Genomic DNA, 25,868 nt, shown 5'->3' with positions numbered 1-25,868 from the left:
TTTTCAAAAGTAAGCACAATGTCTAATGGTACTTGTCTCAACACTGTTGTTAAAAACCAAACATAAGGGGTTCTTAGATTCAAACCAGCAAACCTCATGACAAACTCAAGTTCAAACTGTTGTGATATGTTCCCATTTTGAGATAATGAATCTTTACAGCCATAGAAAAAGTTGATTCTTACCCAGGCAACATAATCCTGGAAGTGGGTTGAGGCTTATAGTTGAGTATGTAGAGACATTGATCCCTGTTGTGTGAGCCTTGTGTTGTCAACTATGTCTTGCTGGTACAGTAAGTTTAGGCAGGTAGTGGATAAGGATTGGGATCAATCCAGAAAGTCAACATTAATTTAATCTTTATTTGTTACAGTAAAACTAACCATGCTAAATTAGATTAATCTCTTTCCCTGAATTACAAATGACGGGCCAATTTGTTTTCTTGTTTGGGAGATTTCCTTGGCCAATATGCCACGAGCATAGGCAAATAACAAAATTAACAAAACTTGTCCGGAATCAATAGAGGTTAATTTACAAAACTTGAACTAAACACTTTAACACGAAAGATTGTTAAAAAAGAATTGTTTCAATGAGCCAGAACATTTTGAAACATTTAGAGTCAGCCCATCCACTAAACAAGAAATAAACTAGTCTGGCCTTAACATTTATTCAATGGGATAAACAGTTAGAAATTTGCTTGACTTTCTATTTTTTGTTGCCTTTTCACCTTTTAAACCTGCACACTTTACAACACAGTACATGCTTCAACCTTTGCACCCCGCATAGATTAGATATCTTTTTACCTTGATTCCTTTATCATCTATATGTAAGTATGTATGTATGTATATCTATGACACTTTACTGATTTGTGTGATTCATGTTTATTTCATGTTAATCTGAAATATCTCATTTCGCTAATTGTTGAAGGATTCCAAACCTCTTAACACAATCTGTGGTTATCAGCCCTTGAGCAAAATAAGTTTGAATGTCCTGTTATCAGTGCATGAATAACAATAAATATGTTATACAGGTGGTAGTACAGTGCTGTTGTTTGATCTGATGGTTGTGATATATTTATTGTCACAGTCACCTTTGTGACAGCTCTGTCTGAATTGAACAGATCACTATCTTCAAATTGGTGGGATTTATTTCAGTCATGCACCCATGAAGATCCGGGTTAGAATTGATCTACAGTAACCCATGCTTGTCATAAGAGGCAACTAACAGGATTGGGGGGTCAGACTCGTTGACTTGGTTGACACATGTTATCGTATCCCAATTGCGCAGATCGATGCTCATGCTGTTGATCACTGGTTTATGTGGTCCAGACTCGATTATTTACAGACCGCCGCCATATAGCTGGAATATTGCTTAGTTCGGCGTAAAACTAAACTCTCACACTCACTATTTCAGTCATGTGGTTTGACACCTATATCGGTGGGTCAAGAACACATTTCATGTCATTTATAGTGTTGCAAAAAGAACTTATCACATCATCCTTTGACAATATTAATTTATTGATGATATTCAAATGGTTAGATTAATCATAGGTTGGGGCTAAAATATTTCAATGGGGGTGTTATTTAGTACCTGACACTGAAAACTGTGACACTGATATACAAAGACTAATATATACTGGAAGGGGTATTTGTTAACAGGAACATTATTAAACCAAAGATAAGGCCCTGTTTGTGATTTTCTTTTCAATGTAAAGTTTACTTCAGTGAGTTTTCTTCCTCCACAGGAGAAGAGTCAGGCCCAGGTATCTGAAATAGAGGCTCTGGATAAAGGAGTCTTACAAAGGCTCTTCCCAGACATAGCTGTCAATGCCAAGCTGGTAGGTACACTTAGCTTACTTTCAGATCATAATAACACCATGTGTATTCCAGGTTGTATAAACTGGAGCTGCTGTCAACAACAAAGTCATTAAAATGCTTTTACATCAGTTAAGATTCTTATATTCATCCAAGAGTTACACTAGCTAAGAATAAGGTACCACCTTTTTTGCAAGCAAGTCAGTAACTTCTAGTCCCTTTCAGAAGTCGAAACCTGTACTTTCATGCTAAGTTCTAAATGTAGGGGGAACAAACCTTGATGGTGTTAAACTCTTGTTGTGATGGATGTGTGTTTTTCATTCAGGTTCATAATGACTGGATGGGTCAGTTTGAGGAAGAAGCATCAACATACATCACAAACGTCACCTCCAAGTCCTCAGAAGTGGGTAACATTTCAGTCATATATATAGGTTATCACGCGAGTGTGTTTTGGGATTTGGGATCCTGCATTAGGAATAATCATTGTATTTAGCGAGCCTTGGCGAGCTCAATACATAGTGTTTATTCCTAATGCAGGATATTAACCATCCCAAAACACACGAGTGTGATAACCTATTTATCATACAATGTCATTTTTGCTTTATAATTAAAAAAATGCGATTTCAAACGTCACAAATCATGAAACTAAACTTTGTGGAATGTCTATGACGTCACAAATATGTGCGGAGTAATACGTTACGTCACAAGCCCGGTGACATAATTTTCTCCTGATCACTCAGCGGTCATCTAGTTCCCAGTAAGCTTTTATGCTAAAGCAGGTATTGTTGTCAACAAATCTTAGCTTACGTTTGAAAAATAACAACAAACTCACGTGGAACTTCAGAAACCTTCAATTAACCTTTTGAACAACCAAATACGCTTTAATGTTAGCGTGACACTGTGCACCGTTCTCTCGCTAGTTAACACTGACAGTCGGTCGGGGAACTGATGTTGGTATCTTCGTAAGCCTATGAATTTCTATCTTCGCTTTGAAATCTACTCCATCTATCAAAACCAGGCATGAATTTTCTGGGATCAAAGCACTGACAGTACCGTAACCACGGCCGTTAATCCGGACACGACCGCCGACCCTTGACGCCATGTTTGTTTACACTGTGAAAATAGTCCCTGAAATTTGCATATGACCTCTCTAATTTGCATCGATATCCGTATATGACCCCAACGGATACCGAAAATATCCGTTAGCTTTATCCTGCCGAGAACAAGATCCATTGTATGATAAAATCCTTTTACTATGATTGTCCACTGTAAAATCAGTAGAACCAGCTGATCTCTTAAGACTCTGATATTATACAACCAAAGGCTTTTATGAGGTCAGTTAGTGTGTTAATGGACTTGAAAAAAGCAAAGTCAATATTGGTTTGGGGGGGGTCCATAAAAACCTCATTTAACATCTCTTATTATATATTAGGCCAGACCAATTTTGTTTCTTGTTTTGCAGATCTGCCGGTCTTATTTTTTCAAGAATAAGAAAAAAAAAAAAAAATTAATTTTCCCCGCTCAAAAATAATTTTTTTAATATTTTTATTGGCCAAAAATGTAAATGTGCAAAAAATGTTTTTAGATTGTATTTTTGCCCCATATACACTTCATAAATTGCCAAAAGTAAAATACTTTTAGTATTTAAAAGGAATATTACTTTGACTGGTGATTTTTTATTTTTTATTTTTTTTTCCTCCTGCCTTTAGGTTTTCTGAGGACAAAATCTGTAAAACAAGAAATAAAATTGGCCTGGCCTTAGCATAAAATGAAAACATTTTCACTATATTCATTGGCTGAGAAACAGTTACGTCTACAATGTCCCGTAAGTTCCACTCCTACAGGGCCCTCTGTCCTCCATAAATCCTGTAAATATACCGTATATCACCGTGTGTATTGCAAGGTTTTTTTTACAGAATTAGAGGAGTAATTCCATGCCTAGTCACATCCCAGCTTGGTTTCAATACTGTGGCCTTTTGTCAATTGATGACATAACTATGTATTGTTTTATCAAGATATTTCGAAATAACAGATCATGGGTCAAGAGAAATGCTCTGGTTTTACATACAAGCACCCCACTAGTAAAGGAATGTTTGGAATGTGTGGTTCAGGGCTTCAGTGTATAAATCTTTTGTTGCAGAGTGCCGCGCAGGATGCCAGGGTCCAAGAACTTACGTCCTCTAATACAAAGTTACAGTCACAAGTGTCTGAGTACAAGCAGCTGGTTACAGATGCTGTGAGTTCTCATGTTGTACTCTTGGATAACAGAAAACACATACATAAGGGCAGATTGAGACAAGTTAGAAATAAGGAAAACTGATGATATTTGAAACATTCTTTTTAAGAATCATCTTGTACCCGGTGTGTTGAACGCTGTATTGTGTGTGTTGTACTGTAAGAGATCCTGTATTGTGTGTGTTGTACTGTAAGTGATGCTGTGTCTAGCTGGTTGTATTGTAGGGGACACTGTACTCTAGGAGATGCTGTATTTGGTATTTTGTTTAACTGAAGACCCTGTTTGGGGGTGTTTTATACTGCCTTGGGTATTTTGTATTGTAGGAGACCCTGTCTTTGGGTATGTTGTATTGTAATAGAATCGTTAATGAGTGTTTAATTAATTTTGTGTTAAACATCCCATTCTGCAATAATCCAGGTGTAAGATGGCATCCTGTAAATCATATGGGTCTGGACTACATTAATCACTGATCTGAGCAACAATCCACCATGTTGGTGTACAATGAAACACTGTTAATAAAGTCATTTTGCCTGATAACCCTGGTCAAGTTGCCCCTGTATAGTGTAGGGGACATATTTTTATCCATAATCCACATGGTTGGACCTGGTTCGGAGTATGCTATTTTTAGCAGAACCTGTACTGAGTGTGTGTTTTTTGTTGTTTTTTTGCAGGAGACCAAACTTCAGCAGCTGGAGAAGAGTGTGGAGTCAGAGGAGAAGAGGTGGCAGAAGGAGCTTCAAGATGCACAATCCAAACTCAAAACGGTTAGTACACTTCTCCCCTGACCTTGTGTGTGCATAAGAGTGTGATGTCATGCATCCGTATTGATTCAGTGACTAAATGATAGATAAATATTAAAACACTTACCCAAACATATCATGACAATCTTTCAGCTCCATTTACAAAGTCAAATGACAACTGATGAAGAAATTATAATTCCAATTACTATTCTTCCATGATTTCACATGGAACAGTATCAAAGTGCATATAATGCAATGCCAAAATTACCATGTTTGTTTGCACATGAAACATTGTGTAGACAGTGATATAAAAAATATATTACTGACCAAAGCATGGAATGATCCTCCAAAGGTTTAATACCAGAGTTCTTGGATGCAAATAGGTACAAATGTAGCAGTTAATTGAAGATGAAAGAAAAATCACTACGGTGGACCACATTGAACTATTATTAGCAGCAGAGAGAAATGTTATTGTGATTTTCAGACTTTACCACAAAGGAACAGATTTAGATTTTGAAATATCCTTGCTGTTTAGGGTTTAAAAGTTGAAAGTATGGTTTATTTGTTTAGGAAATGACAGACTCAGATATATATCTATACTATTGTCCTATGATCTTAACAGCCAGAATACTGATCTTAATAAGTATTTATTGGTTTCTTCCTCACTTTATCAGAGTACAAGCCAAGTTAGTGAATTAGAGGTGATAATGTCACAATACAAGTCAGAGGTGACAGTCATCAAGAAATCCCTAGCTGAGACAGTGAGTGATGAAGCAGGGGAGATTACTCTGCCCTGCACAGTCAGTCCTTGTGACCATGCTGCTTTCTCTGTGCTGCTTTCTAAAACACAGCATTTTATTCAGTCTTCAATTATCTTGGTTTCAAGTTAACATTTGACTCATTATTAACAGACCTGACATCATGTAGTGGAACTGTCTATTTATTCTCTGTCTGATATAATCTTTGGGACAATATGACTCCTGGAATGGACTATTTCTTAAACTCTCACTAACAGTGTTAAGCCTTGGATTCAGGTTCACTAACACACATCAGCTGCATGTCAGCTTATGTTGCTTTTCAGCATTATTTGACTGTTGAAGCACCATGTGGTATGCCTCTTCACAGTGCAAACATACCTTGGGCCTCTTGGACAAAGCAATCTTAATGCTAAGGCTATTGCAAATCTCATACTGTGGCATTCCTTCCGAGCAGTCATTGCATTAAGATTGCTGTGTGCATATGGGTCTTACTTTTATGGTCATTTGCTGGTTTATACATTTCACCTTGGTCACTATTTTCTTATAAGTACTGATGGATTTCTTTTCTAGCATTGATATATTTCATACCCTCCTTGCTATGATGTGCATGCTTTTTGTACTCCTGTGTATTTGATACTGATATCGTGGCCAATGTTTGCTTCATATGGCTTCACAGTATATCATCATACCTGGGGCTGTAATGATTCTCTGCAACTGAAGTAGGATTGTAATGTAGTATCATGCATTTATAAGCACTGGTACTTGTGAATCTTAGAAGTTATACCAGTATTGTAAAATATTTTCCAGTTATTATTATCTTGTGCTGAGTGTGTATCTAGATTCAAATACTATGACAGAAAATATGAAGGTTTTTGGGACTCAGTCAGTTCTATTTCCTATGGGTTGGCGGTGGGGTAGCCTAGTGGTTAAAGCGTCCGCTCGTCACGCTGAAGATCCGGGTTCGTTTCCCCACATGGGCACAATGTGTGAAGCCCATTTCAGGTGTTCCCTGCCGTGACATTGCTGGAAGCTGGAATATTGCTAAAAGTGGCGTAAAACCTTACTCACTCACTCACTATTTCCTATGGAAACATGACCCGTTTAATCTGTTATATGTTATATTCACACATAAACTGTTATGCCATGTATAGAGTGTCAAGCGCTAGTAGTTCAGTGAATCGTTACAACCCTTGTGTTTTAGAACACTATATAATCTATATAATGTATCTATTTTAATGTGTCCATAAACACTCAGGTTTGATCATTCATGTTGCATTTATGTACTAATTGATAGCTACAACATTTTTAACTGATAGTATAGATACTTTGATGAAGGTTGATTCTTTTATAGGATTTGATACAGGGAAAACCACACTATCATTCATATTCTATTCTGCAGTTAAAATAGCATGGCGGGGCGGTGGGGTAGCCTAGTGGTTAAAGCGTTGGCTCGTCACGCCGAAGACCGGGTTGAATCCCCACATGGGTAAAATGTGTGAAGCCCATTTCTGGTGTCCCCTGCTGTGATGTTGCTGGAATATTGCTAAAAGCGGCGTAAACCCAAACTCAGTCAGTCAGTCAGTAAAATAGCATGGCAAAGTTCCAGATTGTATCATCGGTATGAGAAATGCTATAGCAGTTTTCTCCCTTTGCATGTTAACAGACTTGTATTTATATTGCTGCTTGTGTCAATTACTGTCTCTATCTGCACAGGAGAATCGCTTAGGTGAGGCAGAATCCAAAAATCAGCAGGTTAATGAGAGTAGGGCAGAATCTAATGCAGTTGAAGAAAAGGTGAGTTCATTGATATTTGATTAATTATGCCTTGTATAAGCATGACAAAATTATCCAAGGTTATGTATAATTATAATTTCATTAATGACTACTTATGATAGCAAACAGTAGTAGAAATACATGTACATTTTCATTAGTCAGCAAAAATGGTTTGCTAAAGAGTTGTCATCTATCCAGTGACAAAAGTGGTTGGATTGTTCCTAACTCTGCTCTAATTATACTTCTCCTTATTGGAGGAGGGAAAGCCTTGTGGTTAAAGCATTTGCTCATCACTGAAGACACTGATTTCCCACATGGGTACTATATGTGAAGCCCATTTCTGGTGTCCCCTGCCATGATATTGCTGGAATATTGGAATATTGCAAAAACAGCATAGAACCATACTCACTTGCATGCTAGATGAGCAGACATATAGCAGTGAATGAAACTTTCAAAAAAAACTATGGGCAACAGAAATATCAACAATGTATTGGTAACTAATTTAACAGGGATAGCGCCAAACTTTACAAATGATTGAAATTAAGCTGGTCCTGGGGCCCTTGAGTATTTAATATAGCACTTGACTGCAGAAACTCCCACTAAGTCTTCAACTTCAATATTGTGATCATGACAAGGACCCTTGGTCTTTCATGCTTGATCACTAAATGACCTAACATGTCCAGAAGATTTATCTCCCTTACATCATTAAGCGATGTAGACAGTTGTGGGACTGACAATGGATGTGTGATGTTTCAGTGCCGTCAGCTCCAAGACCGTGTTGGCCAGCTGGAGGAAAACAACTCTCAGTACGAGAAGCAGGTGCAGGAGTACCGGAATGTCCTTGCCCTCACGGTAGGTCTAGTCTCCTCAGCACTGTATTTTGTGATACTGCTCAAAAAGCACTAGATTCTTGTCATACCTATTGAAATCAGCCCACAAACCACAAACCTGATCGACTCATAAATTAACTGACTGAACCAAAGACCATTTACTGGACTGACATGGGCTATGGACCAAATTCAGAAGTTGCCAAGTGTGTATTATAAGGATATGAGTTTCATTATCTTACTCCTATCTTCATTAAAGGTGTTGATATTACAGTATGTGACCAATGTCACACCTGGACACAGTCTCTAATTCAGGACAATCATCAAATGTTATATTGATATGAATCATGAGGCATTAAGAAGCTGGTATCATGAACAGGAATACATTATATGGACTGACAGCTTTTCTGCTTATTATGCAATATATTGGGAAAATCTGAGTAGATTTGTTTGGTCTCTTGTGTGAGTCTCTGTATTCCACTTGTCTCTGCAGGAGGACAAATTGAGCCAGCTGGAACAGCAGGCCAAGACCGAGGAGTCCAGGTGGCAGGACAAGATCACCAAGACAGAGACAGATCTTCAGCAGGTCAGTCGTCTCACATGTGGAAGCATGTGTCCACATTACTGGGCATGTAATGTTTACTATAACTATTCATATTTAGGGCAGAATCTTTGAAGGTACCTTTAATGTGTAGAATATTTTAGATGAAAGGATAAGATGAAGAAAATAACTCTTTGTACAAGTTTCTATTGTTATTTGTTTTTTTGTTTCAAATGTTGTATTATTTTAATGGTTAATCTAATTTACTAACCTATTCTCTACCTTATTAGATCTTGGTACCTCCTTGGCTTGTGATCGTTGAATTTTTTCAATACCAATAACATCAGCTTTGATAAGACGTATATTTTTAGTGAAGTAAACAAAATTCAAAACAAGAATTTTTCTTGAACAATATTTAACAGATTCTGACTGGCACAACTATTATGGCAAATCATGCTCTAGATGATAGATCACTGTAGCATGATATATCCTCAATGCACAATATTAATTTCTTACAATATCCACACATAGTTATGACTGTCTTGGGAATTCAAATATCTTGTATTTAATATCTTGTATTCTGGTTATGGTTGTAATATTTCATTCTTTAACAATAATACCTATGCACACACACATACACATCATTCACCTGGCACCAGTAGATATTTATACATCTGTGGATGTGCATGCAACGTATGAGTTTTCTTTCAGTCCAAAAAAGATGTGGAGTGTTTACAAGAGCAGGTGAAGAAGTTTCGAGGAAGTACTGAGGTAAGCACTTTCTTCCTGTGATCCCATTGAGTTGTGGTGTTGTGGGCTGGGGAGTTACTGCTTGCATGGGCTGAGGATGGTTGTTAGGGCGACTGGCAGCACTGGCACCTGCACTGAAGTTTCAACACTGTCAAAAGCATGGGTTCTGCTTGGGGAAGTTTGCCGAGGTTTTCTTCTGTTGGGGATGGGGCTTCAACCCTCACAGTTGTATGACATGGGGAAGTGGTCATGTTGATGTGGCAAATTCAACTTTTCTCTCAATTCTGATGCTGGACATCTTACAAATATTTAAAAAGTATGATCTTTTGTGATCAATTTTAAACAGGATCATCCAAATACCCAGACATTTTTTCTTTATCTTTTCCATTCATCAAACATTTCTCATGCCCACGTCACTCACTGCTAATACTGATCATATGATGGGACATTTACTTATGTATCATACCTTATATGGTTATTAGGGGTTGGCTAATGTTATTGTAAGATTATTTTACTTGATTTGTTATTCTATTGTTACATTTTTGTTTCCATGTAGCTTTGGTGTATGTTAGATTCTCTATTCTAAAAACCAAACATAATTTTGTTCTATTCTCTCATTGTATTAGTGTGGATGTTTGTCCCTTATGCATGTTGTCTGTCAAATTTGTCAAGCGTAATTATGTACTTTTACAAATTCATTTACAAATATATTATCAGATTTAAGCACTTTCATCTCTTGTTTGGTTGAATTAATTTGCTCTTTTGTATTTAAGATTCATATTCCATATGACATCATTAGTCCTAAATATCCATGATCATAGAAAAATATCATTGTAGTTGCCCCAAATGTTGATATATCGAAAACCATGTTATAACTTTTGAAAAAATGCTGGACAGAGAGGTTGTAAATATGTTTCCCCTTGATGCTATTGTTTTGGTAGTCTTCCGTGGTGTCATATGGAGAATGTTAGTTGAATATTGTTTTATGCCCTTCACTATCACCCCATAACCCTAGTGAATTATGTTGTGAGTTTGATGTTGTCTGGTCCGTCCATTCTAGGATCTCTCTGATTTGTCTTTCGCATACGGCATCGTAGAGAAAAGTCTGCCTCGTATTATTGAAGAGGTATGCATCCAAAACCCAGTTCTCATCCTTGCAATGCATGCTATTGTGTACCAGCAGATCACTGACAGACAGTCAAAAGGCACTTGGTTACAAGTGTGATGCTATCTTAGCTTAAGACAGCTTTATATGCTTTTTATAACTAGCAGCTATGTTTGTGTGCCCTTAAGGAATTATGAACTTAAAACGTTACCTAATAAGAGCATTATTTCATTATACTTTTGTATTTTAGTTGAATTTCGTACTTTTCAGTATATTTATATTATTAAGCTACAAAATGATTTTTAATGCTACAAAATGTATTTTTAGTAAAAGTATGAAATGTGTGATGTACATATTTTAGTGTTAATTCATATGTTAATCCTTAAGCAAACTATTCCCTGACATTATTATGTTTTGGAGACATCCCAGTAAGTCAGTTCTTGTGTAGTAAGCTGATAGGCATTTCCTTACCATGACTTTCTGCCTTTGTGACTGTCTATCAATGTCTGAACCCACTATAACTGCATGGACCCTGTGTGTTTAACATGTTGTGAATGGGGTTCAAGTGTCTTTCATCAATGGTTTTTGTTGTGACATTCATCTGGAACATAACTCGATTAATTTGGTCATTCCATATTCATATTTCACTAATAACAAATTGTGGTATGGGCTAGTCCAGGTCAACTAATAGGTATATGTTTGAGTATATCAGTTGTCCCATGTACTGGATCTTTCATTAGGAATATATTGATAAATATGGTTACCCCATTACTAAGCATTGCTGAAGGAAGAGAGATCTGATCTGGTGAACAGTCCCTTTTAGGTGAACAGTGCATGGAATGTATTGACGTAGATCTTTCAGAACTATAAATCCTTTTTATTACCTTTCTTCTTGTTATATGGGTCTGGGTATCTGTAGAAATTTTGATCCGTATCACACCATTCAATCCCTATTATTTCCAGCTAACGGTGATAACAGCATATCCTGTGAGAATAATGTTCTCAGCTATGTATATTGTATCATAATTATTATAACTGTTATTATGTTTACTTCAAAGAATCAGGGGGCAGTGGGGTAGCCTAGTGGTTAAAGCGTTGGCTCGTCACGCCGAAGACCCGGGTTCGAATCCCCACATGGGTACAATGTGGGAAGCCCATTTCTGGTGTCCCCGCCGTGATGTTGCTGGAATATTGCTAAAAGCGGCGTAAAACCAAACTCAGTCAGTCAGTCAGTCAAAGAATCAGGGCGGTGGGGAAGCCTAGTGGTTAAAGCGTTGGCTTTCCATGCCGAAGACCTGGGTTCGATTCCCATATAGGTACAATGTGTGATGCTCATTTCTGGTGTCCTCCCTGCCAGGATGTTGCTGAAATACTGCTAAAAGTAGTGTAAAACTAAACTCACTCACTACTTCAAGGAATCTGAGCCATTATTTAGCTTACCTGACTGAAGGCAAGTGAGGTCAAGTCATGTTCAAGTCACATTCCTAATCCCACCAATGTTCACACCCCAGTTAGTTGAAGAGGTTTGACAACACTTTTCAATATGGTTGTCATGGCAGTCATATTGAAAAACCTCTTTGTAGCAATAACTCAGTCATTCTTTATATAAAAGTGAGGAAATTTGTAGTAAATAGTGGGGCTCAAACTACATGTCCTAAATATAATTAGCTCATTGAAGCTGCAACTTCCAATATTTGTTTTCACCAATTATAGGAGTTCAAAATCCAAATTTTACATATTTACGGCTTTTCCATCATATTGAGGAAGCCATTTGTGTACAAAATGTAAATGCATTTGGGAGTTAATTATTTATTTGTTGGCTGACATATTTCAGGTGAGCTGTACTATTTAGATTAGATATTGTGGAGAAAAAGTTGTGTAATTATATCTTGCCTATTCTAGTATATGACTCAAAATGATAGTTATTTTAACCTTTTGTTTGCAGCTTCAGAATAGTATGACTTCCTACAATAAAACTGCTTTTTTGGCCTATGTCCTTGTGTGCTTCACGTGTGGTTCCCGACCTTCTACTGACCAAGTTATTGCCTTTTAACGAGTTGAGAATTTCCAAAACTGAATATCCTTAAACATTTATCAATTATCAAATTCTGCAGTATCATATGAATACAGTTCCATTGACTGACTTGATTCATGTTTGTGATAAGGGGAACTATCAGTCAGTCATCACACAAACAGTGTATCGATGGAACACTTTGTTAATATCAGTTTCAAAATATATTTGATAATAGGTAAGTGATATGAGTATGACTATAATGGCTTCCAAATAAAAGTTTTGATGGCTGTGGAATTATGTGTTGAAGTATGAGCATGGTTGCCCAGAATGTTCCTGGGTTCCTTTATTCCCTGCTCCTATATTCCCTGCTTGTCTCCCTTGGTAATGAGTTATCTCACCTGGCTGCAGATGGAGGTGAAGGTCGAGTCTCTGGAGAGCCAGTTGAAGGCCTCTGAAGAGAGGTGTTTGATGCTGCAGAAAGAGTCTGAGGAGGTAACGCATGTTACAACACACAGACATACACACACGATTCCTGCATGAAGGTCTGACCCTGGTCCTTGACTCCACTGTTATAATCAGTTTAATGACTCAGATCTTGGTCAAACATTTTAGAAACGGGGTTAACACTTAATTAATGTATGGCTTTGTAACAAAACATCTGGTGAAACATTGTTATTTTGAAGACCACTAAGATTTCTGATTATTTTTAAAAATTAAAAGAAGTGTGGTTTTATGACAGTGTTATCAATGTAATCAACAATGTATGACGAGATGTAATAATGCTGACTGACTGCGTCAGACCATTATATATTTCTGTCACATCATGAGCTGTGTTTTTTATAAACTTGTTATGACAGTGGAGGCACATTTTCTGCAAATGATTCAGAATTAATGTCACTTGTGTTTATTTTGTAACATATGGTTGCTAAAAACATTTTTGCTTAGTCAGCAATCTTTAGAGTGCAACCATTACGGTTGTATCTGTCTACGAGACTCTATGGAATCAATCTGAATCAGTTGCCTTGGGTTTTCTGCAAAGGATGCTTTATTGTTTTATTTCTACGGGGATCTTTCTGCTGTACTTCTTAAAAAAATTTGTTTCTTTTTCTCTATTGATACTGAGAACATTTTCTTGCAGGCACAAACCAAAGTTGTTACAGTTCAAAGTCAGCTAGAAATTACAAAGCATTCTTCAGATGATTTAGAAGCCCTTAGGCGGGTAAGTGTTGATGGAGTCTTTTAAGCTTGTTTTAATAGTCCTGACATAGAAATCTTTCAGGTGCACTTTGTCTAACATATTTTGCGACTGTAGGAATATGATGTAAGTGCTTTGAGCTATGACAACCTTGAAAGAAGAGAACTCAGTGACACCAGTCAAGCTATCTAAACCCTTCCATCAAGAGAAGTAAATACTGGGGTCCATGGACTCATGATGATCAGCAGGTGACTGCGGATAGCGGATAAGGGACTGTACATAATTAATGGCTAGGGTTCGAGATGATGAATTTTATGGAGTAGCATGTACAATGTGAATGACCCACCCTAAAATTTATGTACAAAGTCAGTGACCCCCCTGCATATCATGTACAAAATCAATTACACCCCCCCCCTATTTTTAAGCATAGTTTTTTAATATTTTTATGTGCAATACTGCTGACAAACACACACACACCCCTGTACAAAACTGATGACACCCCTACCTCCCAAGAACAAAATGGCTGACACCCCACCCCCCCCGTTTAAAATCATCATCACCCCCCTAGCCATAAATTATGCACGGTCCCTAATGCAGTCCAGCTCTTTCATAACTATCATTAGGCCTATTACAGCTAGCATGTTGCTCTCAAAGCACTGCGATGGTATGTGGTGGTTCAGACCACAGGGTAAGGAAGTGACGTGGAATGAAGTTGTCATGGTTACAATGTGGTTATGATATGATCATGAAGAAGGATGTAAACAACCCTTAACTGATGCCTTCAACTCGGTTGACATGCCATATCTTTACTTGCAGCGGATCAAGGAGCTTGAAGATTTCTTTGAGGCAGAGAAAAAGAAAACAAAAGATCTGTCCACAAATATTGTGAAGCTCAATGGCATCATCAAGACCGGTCAAGATGCTCTCAAGCAGGAACAGGGAACTGTAGAGAAACTCTCAGAACAGCTCAATGCAGCACAGGTGAGTAGTTGCCATATACAGCAGCCTTGCACCAACAGACTTTAAAGAAGTATATGAGTGACTGAACACTTCATATTTTCAATGTCTCTTCAAGAGGTGATGTTTATTATTACATTTAACCTTTTTTATGTAACTGACATTATTCTACTTCCATAACTATTTCCTTAATCATTGTTGAGTAAAGTTTGTAATTTCAAATGCAAAATTAGTATATGAGTAAGTAAAGGTAAAAACCCTATTGGCTGGTCCTTGATAAGTATAGCAAATGCAATTTGGTTGCATTTTGCCTTCATATTTCTGTCTGCCATAAGACAAGATTCAAGAATGACTCAATTCAGTTAGTCTTAGCAAGTGTAAATCCGAACCTTTAAAATGCATCGTATCACTGCTCCACACATAATATACCAAGTAGCATCTTGACTTTTAGAGCAATACAGACCAGAGCAATGACCTTGACCTTTTAATGGGAACTCATACAATGTTTATGACCTCCTACGAGACTAATGCAATTAGTTTGGAATGGTTCAACATTTCTTCCTGCCATTTTATGGAACTTTTTCTGTTACAGTCAGGAGGCGGAGGATCTGGGAAGGGTGTGAAGGAGGTATTGTGACCAGCAGACCTGTTCAGTATGGATGTGTGCGGGGCCAACACACAGGGTAAACACAGGCAGGAGGCTGGCTCACTGGAGCATGTCACACTAGATTGTCCACACACAGTGTCACACAACTGATCAACTTCTGCAACATCATGCCTAAGTGCCTGCTCACGTTTTAGATTGTTACAAAAAATCTTTCGAAGAGAACTCAATTGTTTTAAGAAACGCTTCATTTTCAACTCTTCAACTTTAGCCATTAGTCTGTAGCCTGAGTGTAGTTAAATTCTGTTTGGTCCATTAAGCTCAGTCAATAACAAAAAGTAAGAGCCATTTTGAGGCCAAGTGACTCAAAGGTGTTGGCACAGACTGTTAGTTGATGGCAACAGTTAGATCATAAAATGCGATATATTTAAGTTCATTAAGTGGCATTTAGAAGCTGATATGATGAAGAGCAGCAATTATTATGGATGGACAACTTCTTTATTGGAATAGTGGCAATGTTTAGGTGTAGATGCTAACACCGTTATCATTACTTGCATTCCTAAAAATTGTTCCTTCTCTGCTGAACTTCGTTCAAGCACTGCTTGCTACTCCGGCATGATGGCCATCAGTTGAGCAGACGTAGGCATGCCACTGCAGGAATGAGTTGATGACTGAGTTTGCAGCATGATGTGTTGTAACAATGTCAGATCCTCACACAGCCATTGTGATTACCCTCCTCCAATCTCCACATAGTAGACAATGACGTGTTAGCTCCACTGCCTGTCTTCTTGTGTGTTGTGTTTCTGCCATATTCAACTGTTCATACATTTCTCATTACATAGTTTACATGCGTTTCTAGCTAGCTTTTTTCCTTTATCAATATCAATTATTTCTTTCATGTAGTCAACTGTAAACTTAAATAGTTCAGATGTATACCTGTAATGCACCTAATTTTCTCTGCATGTAGATATATATTTGTACATAATGGTTCTATGTTTGCAGTGCCTACTTGCACTCACTGACTTATACCATGTACTCAGTTCTTGTTATCTATATACATCCTTTTCTAGTTATTCTGTTTCATTGTACTCATGTAGAGGCAAGTTTCATTGTTTATACGTCATAGTGTCCTTACTCTAGCCAGAAGAGAATTTGCTTGATCAAATCCCACTCATGAAGGAAACAGCCTAGTTATAACGGTTAGACTTCTACAGACATTGGAAGATTTACGTTCGTTACTTGTTTCAAGGTAACACCAGTGATTCATCTGAGACCTGAATTCCTGTATATCAGTTTTGTAGAACCTCACTGACTACTTACTTAAGGAAACTAAACTGATTTCTGCAAGTCGTTATCTGGAACATCGACCAGTCACATTCAAAGAACCAACCAATTGGTTATATCTGTTTAAATTTAAATTTGACTAAAAAAAATGTATCAAGAGACTCAAAATAAAAGCAAATATGGCATCTACAGTATATATGTTACTAGTTTGGGGGCTTATGGCACCCACATTATGCCTTATTGAGTTCTATACAATGCTGTATTTTGGTCACCTGTCACCTGAAGAGCATCTATGTAGGGACTGATGTAGAATATAGATGTTATGGTGAGGTTAGGGACTCCTGTGAACTCAGGAACATATCAGTATGAGCATTTAGAACATTTGGGTATCTAACGTGCAATATAGTTCAATATATGCAGTATAGCAGCTAGATACGTCACTGTTGAGGCACATGCCTTTTAGCATCTAGTTATTGACAACCTTATCAGTTAAATATTTACAACGGGATCAGGTAGTCAGGCTCGCTGACTTGGTTGACACATGTCATCGGTTTCCGATTGCGCAGATCGATGCTCATGCTGTTGATCACTGGATTGTCTGGTCCAGACTCGATTATTTACAAACCGCCCATATAGCTGGAATATTGCTGAGTGCAGCATAAAACTATACTCACTCACTCATTTAGGTATTTACACCTGACATTAATCAAATTGAATTTGGATAGACTGGTAGTAAGGTAGGGATACCAGCCATTGTAACTAGGTATTATGATGTGTGTGAAGACAGACAGTTAAGCACCTAACAGTTATTCTGAATCTAGATACAACTAGGGTTGGGCACTTGCCATCTGTGTGGCAGACTGGTTTTCTAGACATGGTTCAAGACTTGCTTTCATACTTATAGTTGAGGGCCAAACTGGTTGATAAGGAAAAACTCCTTGAACGTGAAATAATGGCAAACAAGCAACTTAGTCAACAACTGGTAAGTTGTCTTTGTTTCCAACACAAAAGTAAAGTCTTCAAAAACAGATCAAGGAAACAGTGACAGATCCAAGCTGTAATGTAATATTCTTAACTTTCAAATGATATAAAGGTAAAAGATTAAAACAAGATAACTGAAGTAAATAATCTGGAGTAAGTGAATCGATATGTGCATCCCTGCTATTTCAGCGCACACTTGACATATGACATAGGGAGGGACTCCATGCTGTGTAAGCATTGTGCCACCCACCCACTGTCAACACCACACCCACCCACACGAGGTCAATACTGTGTAAATACACGATGTAATCATGCATCATCCGAGTCTCCCTTTGGTATTAAAGGGCACACATGTGTAATGTTGGTTAAATATACTCAGTCATTATTGAGGGGTCACATAGGTAATAAGAGGTAAAAATGTACAGTTAATTTGCATCTGTAATGAGCCATGTTTTGCACATGTTGATTGTTTGATTGTTGTTATGCATTGCACACACATGGGATGAACCTCTGACTGCATTTGGCATGTGTTTTGGGTAGTATCACCTCCAGTCTTGCACTTTCCATTCTTCGTCATAGTCATCCAATGAGTGTGACTTTAGCATAAACAACATGCTAGTCCCATTGTTAACATACTCGCACTTATTGATGTGTGTTGGCCTAGGTGACCCTTCAATATGGACAGCTATAACTCATCTGATAATTTCTGAACTTTCCTCATGATGAATCAGTGGATACAATATTCAAAGGAACTATTTACACTGTCCTGACCTTTCCCAGCCAAGATAAAATAACCCAGCTGCACAGACTCTGCCCAATATCCCATACATTCTTGCTGTGTATGTTTACACTAACATGACCATCATCACCAACCCTCACCCAGTAGGGATTCAGGTAGCCGGAAACAAAATCAATGGTACCTTTAAAAATCTACTAGTATAACGTGTGATATGACCATGAGTCACTGAAACTTGACAGATTGAATAATTACTGACAAATAACCACTAGTTTGCTCAAATTCAATTATTTACTCACTGACTGTGGTATAAAGATAAAAAAATAATTGTTTTGTTTTTGTGGGTTCTTGATCTGGGCAGACCTGGCATATTCTTCTATACCATGCCTATTCTTCAAACCATGAACTGTCGGGGGATACCTCCAGTGTTTGAAAGGTTCTACAGCACCCTCTGTTACCACACATGGTGTAATGTTTTTAGGTGTTAACATGTTTTTTAGCAGGATTGGAAAAGATTCTTTTACAAAATGTTTGACATCCCCTCATCCCGAAGTACCTGCTTGATTAGTAGCTCGGTTTACATTATTTTCACTGATAAATTACACAGGGAGAAAGGATTTTTTATTCACTTTCTCAGCCTAAACCTTTTTTGTATTTATTATTTTTAGAAATATGTTTTATTGTATGAGTTTGTTTTTATATTTGTCTTGAATATATGTTTATCTATTATTATGAGTCAGATACAGAATATATTCAGCCTGTAAAATTTTGACACTTTTAAGTTATTTTTGACAGAGATATCACCGGACTAGAATGTGATTTCACAGTGTTGAACATGATCTTTTTATGATTTAATAATCATTATGAATTGAATGTCTTGTCATTTTAAGAGTCTTCTAACTTCACTCTGATATGCTTTGTTTTAGCCACTGCGTAGAACTCAGTCACTGAAGGTAGATCTGGCTTAGTCTCTTCTCACAATTGTGCACCAAGTGATCTGACATTGGTTGAGACATACAATTGCTTAGCTTTGCTTCCATCCATGCAAATTCCACTACAGTACTGTATTTCCTTGAATGCTTAATGTGAACATTATTCTGAATTAGAAGGATATATTGCTCACATTAAGTGATGTTTATTGCTTCCAGCCAAATGTCAGCTTGGTTCATGATGTGGTTTGAGATTAAACATTATTTTATTTGTTTTTAATCAATCCTTTTTTGTAAAAACATTTTTTACATTTTTTGCCAGTGAAACTTGATATGTTTTGAGATAAAAGTTCTTTCTTTTTTTTTTAAATGATTCTAAACTATTTTCAATTTTTTGTCAGATCTTTTCCATATGTTTAGGGTAGTAACCAGAGCTTCCTTGTCATTTTATGGGATGTTTTTTTTTTTCTGACTGATACAATCAGTCATTGCAGTTTTCTTCCCCGAGCTTAAAACCCTACAAAGCTTCATCCAGACGCTGCCCCTTTTGCCATCTCCAACTGTAGCATCTCCCCTACACATAAACAAGCACAATCGACGACAATCCAATTACATACCGGTACATGACACATCACTAAGACGAATACATTCACCCCTCTTGTTGCATATGAGCATCTTGTGGTTCTCCTAATGTCAGGACAGCCATGGCCAGAGATTTATCTGCAGGGCCAGCTAATGTTCCTATTTCTTTGCTTCACAGGCACAATTAGGTGTTCTGGTGAGTTGGACTCGGTGATGGCCGTATTGCTGGTGTACCCTGTACTCAGGGGATATACAGTTTATTACATAGGGATATCAAAAGTTTGTGTTTTACTTTGATGTAATACCATGTGGAATAAACGTTATCTTGTCATACACCTGTTATGGTATTTAGTGCATGTTGATAAGACATAGATCATAAGGATATTAATCATGATAATATACAGGTTAATGAATTAACATTTGATGTGTGAATTTCATCAAATAATGTATTTATCATGTTTATTGCAATACCATCCATCACCGTGATAAGTACTTCATCACATCCTCATGTTGCACATACGGTTGCTGCCATCATCCCTTGATAGAGTAGTCTCCCCTTGGTTGCCATGAATAACATGTCAACATACTTACCAATCATGCCATTATTCCCAACACAATGCACACAGCCTTATCTCAACACATGTCCTTGTAATTCCCCTGAGTGACAAACACCATCTGTATAATCAAATTTGTGGTGTATATTTCATTTATTCCTCCTTCACCTTGAGAAATATCAAATGCTGGTACGCTTCTATTTTGCTCAGAGAGGTTTATTTATTTGAGTTTCTTGTCCCCAAGAAGTATTGTGTTGTTGTTACTAAGATGAAATGAAGCAGATAGATCTGTGACATGTGGGTTGCAGTAGTTGTTCAACAGATAAACAGTAAAAATGAAGGTTATACACTGTATTAAAAGCAGCTAAAACATTGACAATCTGTTGACAATAAGGCCAGAGGTGCAACTTGTAAAGATAATTACGTGAATGTGTAAAGGAATGAGGCCACCTCCCCCATTATTGGCTGATCAGCGTGCATGTCTTCTTGAATGTTAGTCCTCTTGTGGTCAGTGTTTCTCATCTCATGCCCTTCCACAGAGCAGGAAACACTTCTGAAATATCTTTCAGACCCACTATACAACCACCGAACCTTTCTAAACAGATATTGTTGATAAACAATAACAGAGAACATGCAAAAAGGCCTTAAGACATTCTTCTTCGATTGGTCATAACCAAATGCCATATATATACTTTATATCTAAATAGTGTTGAAATGGATTGTGGATATTTGTGAAGATTGAGAATGTCTCATTCATTCTTCAAAAGAAAACATGACCAGTGTATGATATGTAATATTGACCATTTTAGATGATATTTTGTCCCACAATTTTAAGGCGAGAGATGAGAAACACCGAATGGAATACAGGTGGTCTTGTGTGCTTTATGGATTCTGCCAGGAATGATCATTATCTTGCATCTTCTCATTTATCCATCACACATCATGGTTTCAGTTGTAGTCCGTATTATGATATATCATTTCTTCTGCTAGGCTTACCAACCAAAGGTAAATTTCTTGCAAATTTGTGTGGAATCGGACTAACGTTACTTCAGATTTTTAATCTTGGTAGAGGTTAACCTAAAAGAAAAGCTTCAAAGCAATCACATCATGGGTGGTTCATAAAATCATCATATCTGTTTAAGTTATAGTGTACAAAGATGTCTTCATTAGAGTTTTCCTACCGTACATTGAAATTAAGTTAAATATGCATGATATGGAGGTTGTGAGTGTTGGTGATTTCCTTGTGTAGATATCTGAATTACGTGTTGTCCGATAACTCGTGTCTGTTTCTATACAAGGTGATTGGTCACTTCCCCAGTCAAGCATGTTGCCACCCCTAAAGCATTGTGGAGTATATGCATTGCAATGCATGGAAATCACTGCCATGTTGTAGTTACATTAATTCATTAAAAAATCTAAAAAATATCATTTTGTGAATCAAAACCTTTCATTTGTTTACTGCAAAGTTACACTTCCAAATCTTGATCCACCTTGCTTTGTTGTGGGTACATATGTTTAACTGACTCTCTCTTGTTACGGTTATTCAGAACTAGGCATTAAGTTCTGTATGTCTGGGATGTTAAGTCAATAAGGTTTCTATTGCTTTCTTCTACATTTTGGATTAGTAGGATTCACATGAAATAAAACCTGCCTCACATTTGTAGTTATTAATATCATAACAATCTTTGCCTGACTAACTGACACTTACACTATTATACAGCTTTGGTGACTTAACTGGCGATGATTCTAATAGTATTTTTTTATCCATAAATGAGACATAAATATATCTATATATCTTTGTTTCAAGTTTATTAAAAAAAATGTAAAAGTTACTCTTACCAAAAAAAACACTAGAGTTTTTTTGTATGTCTCTGTTCTTCTCCTTGAGTCATGTTCTTTAAATTTCAACTTCTTACCTTCTGAAACTAAGGAAACATGAGTGTCATTTTGAGATAAAACTGAACTATACCAGTTTTTGACTGCGGGATTACTATTTCAACTGGAATGGTATCCAGTTGCTTTGTTGGTTCTTTTATGTGTCTTTATCCTTCATGAAGAATAAACTAAAATGGTATTTTCTGCAAGGCAATATTAAATCTAAAATATTCATGTCTAATAAAGAGTTATAGGGTAAGGATGTGGCTTTTTATCTTATATGTACACAAATGGAATGATAGTATTTCTTTATTCCTATTCACAACATATTATCTTGTAACATACTCCAGCTTGCCATATGACCTTCACCTTAGGATCTTTTACTAAGATTACTCTTGCACATCAATAGATTCCAAATGAATGGGGACACCTATTTGACAATTTTCATATATTATGTTTATATTTGTCCACAACTCCTAGTTACTTGGTAACAGATAACCTGTTGTAATTGTTTCATTTTAACACTTAGGGAGAACTATTCTGTTAACCAACACTTGTAAATAACAGGCAGATGCCACATTTCACCTTAACATCTATGTATTTAACCATGATATAGTGAGCCAGACACATCTGTTAAATATAGAGATGACAATCCAGGGCTGTTATGTGTTGAGCCTTGTAATGAATGTTTTCTTCTGTGTACTTGCAGGCTGCTTCTCCGGGAAATGATGCGGGGACCTCAGTTTAACACCTGCTTTCTACTGGTTTAAATTCTGCCATGACGTACATCTTCATCTGGCAATGCCCTAGCCAGACGTTGTCATGTTGTCACTATCAACGCTATCAACCAGGTGGATGATCTTTGTGTCACCCATGGATGACATCTTCTCTTCAGCTCAGTCATATCATTATCATTTTAAATATACATGTACAATAGTTATAAGTGTTTGTATGACAGCAGTGTTTTTTACCATTGCTTGCTTTTCTCACTGGTGAATGTTCATTGTCTTCCTTGTCAAAGGTCAATGCATTGTAGGTCAAGGTGACTTGAACAAGGAAACATGTCACATACTCTGAGGACATGACATTTTCTTGGTTTGGTTTAATAAAAAATACATGCTTTCTATACTTAACAGCAGCATATATTTTATTAAATGATAGTGTATTGTAAAAAGACCTACTGACTTGACCTTGACCTTTGACATTGGCTGCCATGTTGTTATTGCAGGCCATGTTTCATTGTGTCAGGTAACCTGTCATCATTGCTGTAGTTGGGGTGGAAACTCTTTCATTAAAAAAATGTCATATTTTATGAGTACAGGTCATAACCTGGTAGAGACAATGCTGTCAGGACAATTATGTTTCAAATCAGTATATTTTCATATGTGTAAAACTGAAGCAGACTTATACTCCTAATTTGTCTCACTACAGTCATAATATGGTTAAGATGAGTGACCTGATTGAACACAACATGAATATAATCACAAGCATTTAGTAAGGCATTTATGAAATAATGAAACTTGTGGACAAGCCAGAATGCTGAAACTTACCTGGTTTGTATCATAAGAAGATGTGGAAATAACATGTACACTGTAATGGTTAGTATTAATGTTTTGTTATTGACATCAGGGTCAATGTTTAGTCTTTTGTCTTTGAAATTGATCATGTGAGGTAATGCATGGAGATAAACTTTACAGCACTACTTATGGAGACAACTGAAGTATTACAGAAGTACATGGAATAGATTACTGAAGACATTTAATGTGCTAGTACTATGTATTAATTTGACCAATTTGCACTGACATGGTGTTGTAGATGGCTCGGCTGCACAGCTTGTGTTTGCCAAGCCTTTGGATACTGCATAATTGCTGGTTGTACTCGTCACATTGCACAAGCCGAAGTGTGCAGATAGCACCCGTTGGGCTGTCTTGCTATTTTCAGCTGATACTGTTCGTCATTGTTGAGATCTTATTTTCAATATTTAATTTGTTCATGTTTAAACATCTTTTTCTTTGTTTCCTCTCCAGTTGTCATGTTGTTACTTTGTGAGGATATGTTGAATATGCAATATACATGTAGATGGGTCCACTCATTGTTAAAGTTTGTTTTTCTGTGAATATGTTTGCTTATTTACTTCCCCCACTTGGAAAACTGAAAGTGTATTTTTTCATGGGGCAATATCAGGTGATTGTAAATTAACATTTGATGCTGAAATGTCGAAATTGTTAATCTTAGAAATGTGAAAATTAGTCTGAATTTATTTTTGCAGTAGTGACCAAATTATGTTTTGTGGATTAAGATATGTAGTTGTTTCCCCATTAGGTTTCCCTACTAGTATAATATTGTTCTGACACATGGTACACCTGTTGCTGTTGCCTATATGTCCATTGTACAGAATCAACTTTGTACAGTAATTGCACTTTGATTATTTACAGTGATATATTATTATGATATTTCTGCATTGTAGAAGCTGTGTGATGAAGGTGGTAGGGGCAGAGTATACAGTGTGAACACAAGATGACATAGCTTATTGGTAGCAACAGGTGAAGGGAGGGCTTAGTTTTTGTTCATGACCAGCAACACCTTATATTAAAACAATATCATATCAAATGTCACAAAAAATTGTCAGTGATGAAACTAGATTATGGCATATTCATTACTTTTATTTATAAATATACAAATTCATCTACTTGTTTAGAAGAACTGTAAAGTAAGTAAAGCTAGTCGCAGGGACTCACAGAGCATGTACCAGCTCATTAACAGACAGTATACTTCACAGTGCCTTTCAGCTGATTATTTACTCTTGCATGTACCCACTTAGCGCAGCTTCTTATGTCCAGGACCATACCATGTACTATGTGCCAATTGTAGCTGAGGCGGGTACTCGCCATGTACATTGATCCATTACATAACACTATTTAAATTCTGTTGTGCTAGATTTGGCCTGTCTTTCCTTGGTAGCCATTGTAGTGTTGATCTGCAGAGCAGGTTATCCTTTCTGCCAGAGACGGCAAACAGAATTGTTACTAGTCACATATTGTTTTGTTTCAGGTTATCATTTGTAACATAGATTATCATTTATTGTAAGAATCCAATGCAGTTACCTGCTTGCCACGTATCAATAGGCTAGATGACATTAATCACTGAATAATTTACCAATGAGATTTTATGTTGATTTATTGTAATTAAGCATGTTAAGCATGTATTGGTCCATAGGTAGACTGTTCAGTAAATATCGGACCAGGTAACATGTTTCTGGTAACAAGCTACTGCCCCAGTATCGCCATGCCAACCAGGGAGGGTGTTGCCAGGTTCCTGCTGTGTCACAAGGAATGACAATGGTATGAGGTGCGGTTAAGGTTACAGTCACTGTTTCATTGTACACAAATGGCTGGCAAATCTTCTTTCCTGGTTGCAGTGACTGGGTCAGGTCACATGCTTCATTCACACTTGGTGGAGGGGCCTGCAGACTGGGCTATATGGGGGCCCCTTTGTCCAGTTTGTATGGAATCTCTAGTGATTGTTCACTGTGTGACTCATGTCCAGCATTGGTCAAGCTCAGTTAATAAAAGTTATGTCTCACCACTTCTTGTTTTGTTTTACCTGACATCTAAACTGT

At 37.1% G+C, this 25,868-nt stretch overlaps 1 protein-coding gene across 17 annotated transcripts in view; it reads left to right on the top strand.

Moving 5' to 3' along the window:
• The window catches only part of LOC124267167 (ribosome-binding protein 1-like), a 52,088-nt gene extending 26,254 nt beyond the window's left edge, over positions 1–25,834 (top strand). For 4 of the 17 annotated variants that reach the window (XM_046702070.1, XM_046702069.1, XM_046702059.1 and 1 more), the window contains 18 exons: positions 1,739–1,831; positions 2,134–2,211; positions 3,949–4,044; positions 4,716–4,808; positions 5,459–5,545; positions 7,256–7,336; positions 8,072–8,167; positions 8,636–8,728; positions 9,395–9,454; positions 10,494–10,559; positions 12,961–13,044; positions 13,691–13,771; positions 14,564–14,728; positions 15,297–15,332; positions 17,497–17,574; positions 19,999–20,016; positions 21,365–21,379; positions 22,959–25,834. In XM_046702070.1, coding sequence (XP_046558026.1) covers positions 1,739–1,831; positions 2,134–2,211; positions 3,949–4,044; positions 4,716–4,808; positions 5,459–5,545; positions 7,256–7,336; positions 8,072–8,167; positions 8,636–8,728; positions 9,395–9,454; positions 10,494–10,559; positions 12,961–13,044; positions 13,691–13,771; positions 14,564–14,728; positions 15,297–15,332; positions 17,497–17,574; positions 19,999–20,016; positions 21,365–21,379; positions 22,959–22,997 — 1,359 coding nt within the window. In that variant the 3' untranslated portion in view covers positions 22,998–25,834. Of the gene's footprint in view, positions 1–1,738; positions 1,832–2,133; positions 2,212–3,948; positions 4,045–4,715; positions 4,809–5,458; positions 5,546–7,255; positions 7,337–8,071; positions 8,168–8,635; positions 8,729–9,394; positions 9,455–10,493; positions 10,560–12,960; positions 13,045–13,690; positions 13,772–14,563; positions 14,729–15,296; positions 15,388–17,496; positions 17,575–17,762; positions 17,804–19,235; positions 19,263–19,998; positions 20,017–21,364; positions 21,380–22,958 lie in introns of all 17 variants that reach the window. The other 13 variants (XM_046702067.1, XM_046702064.1, XM_046702065.1 and 10 more) reach the window with 13 other exon arrangements.
• Positions 25,835–25,868: the final 34 nt, after the last annotated feature.

The sequence above is a fragment of the Haliotis rubra genome, unplaced genomic scaffold, assembly GCF_003918875.1.
Source record: "Haliotis rubra isolate DU_JTF1 unplaced genomic scaffold, ASM391887v1 Scf13, whole genome shotgun sequence".
Taxonomy (NCBI): domain Eukaryota; kingdom Metazoa; phylum Mollusca; class Gastropoda; order Lepetellida; family Haliotidae; genus Haliotis; species Haliotis rubra.
This window is presented reverse-complemented; position numbering and strand designations above follow the sequence as displayed.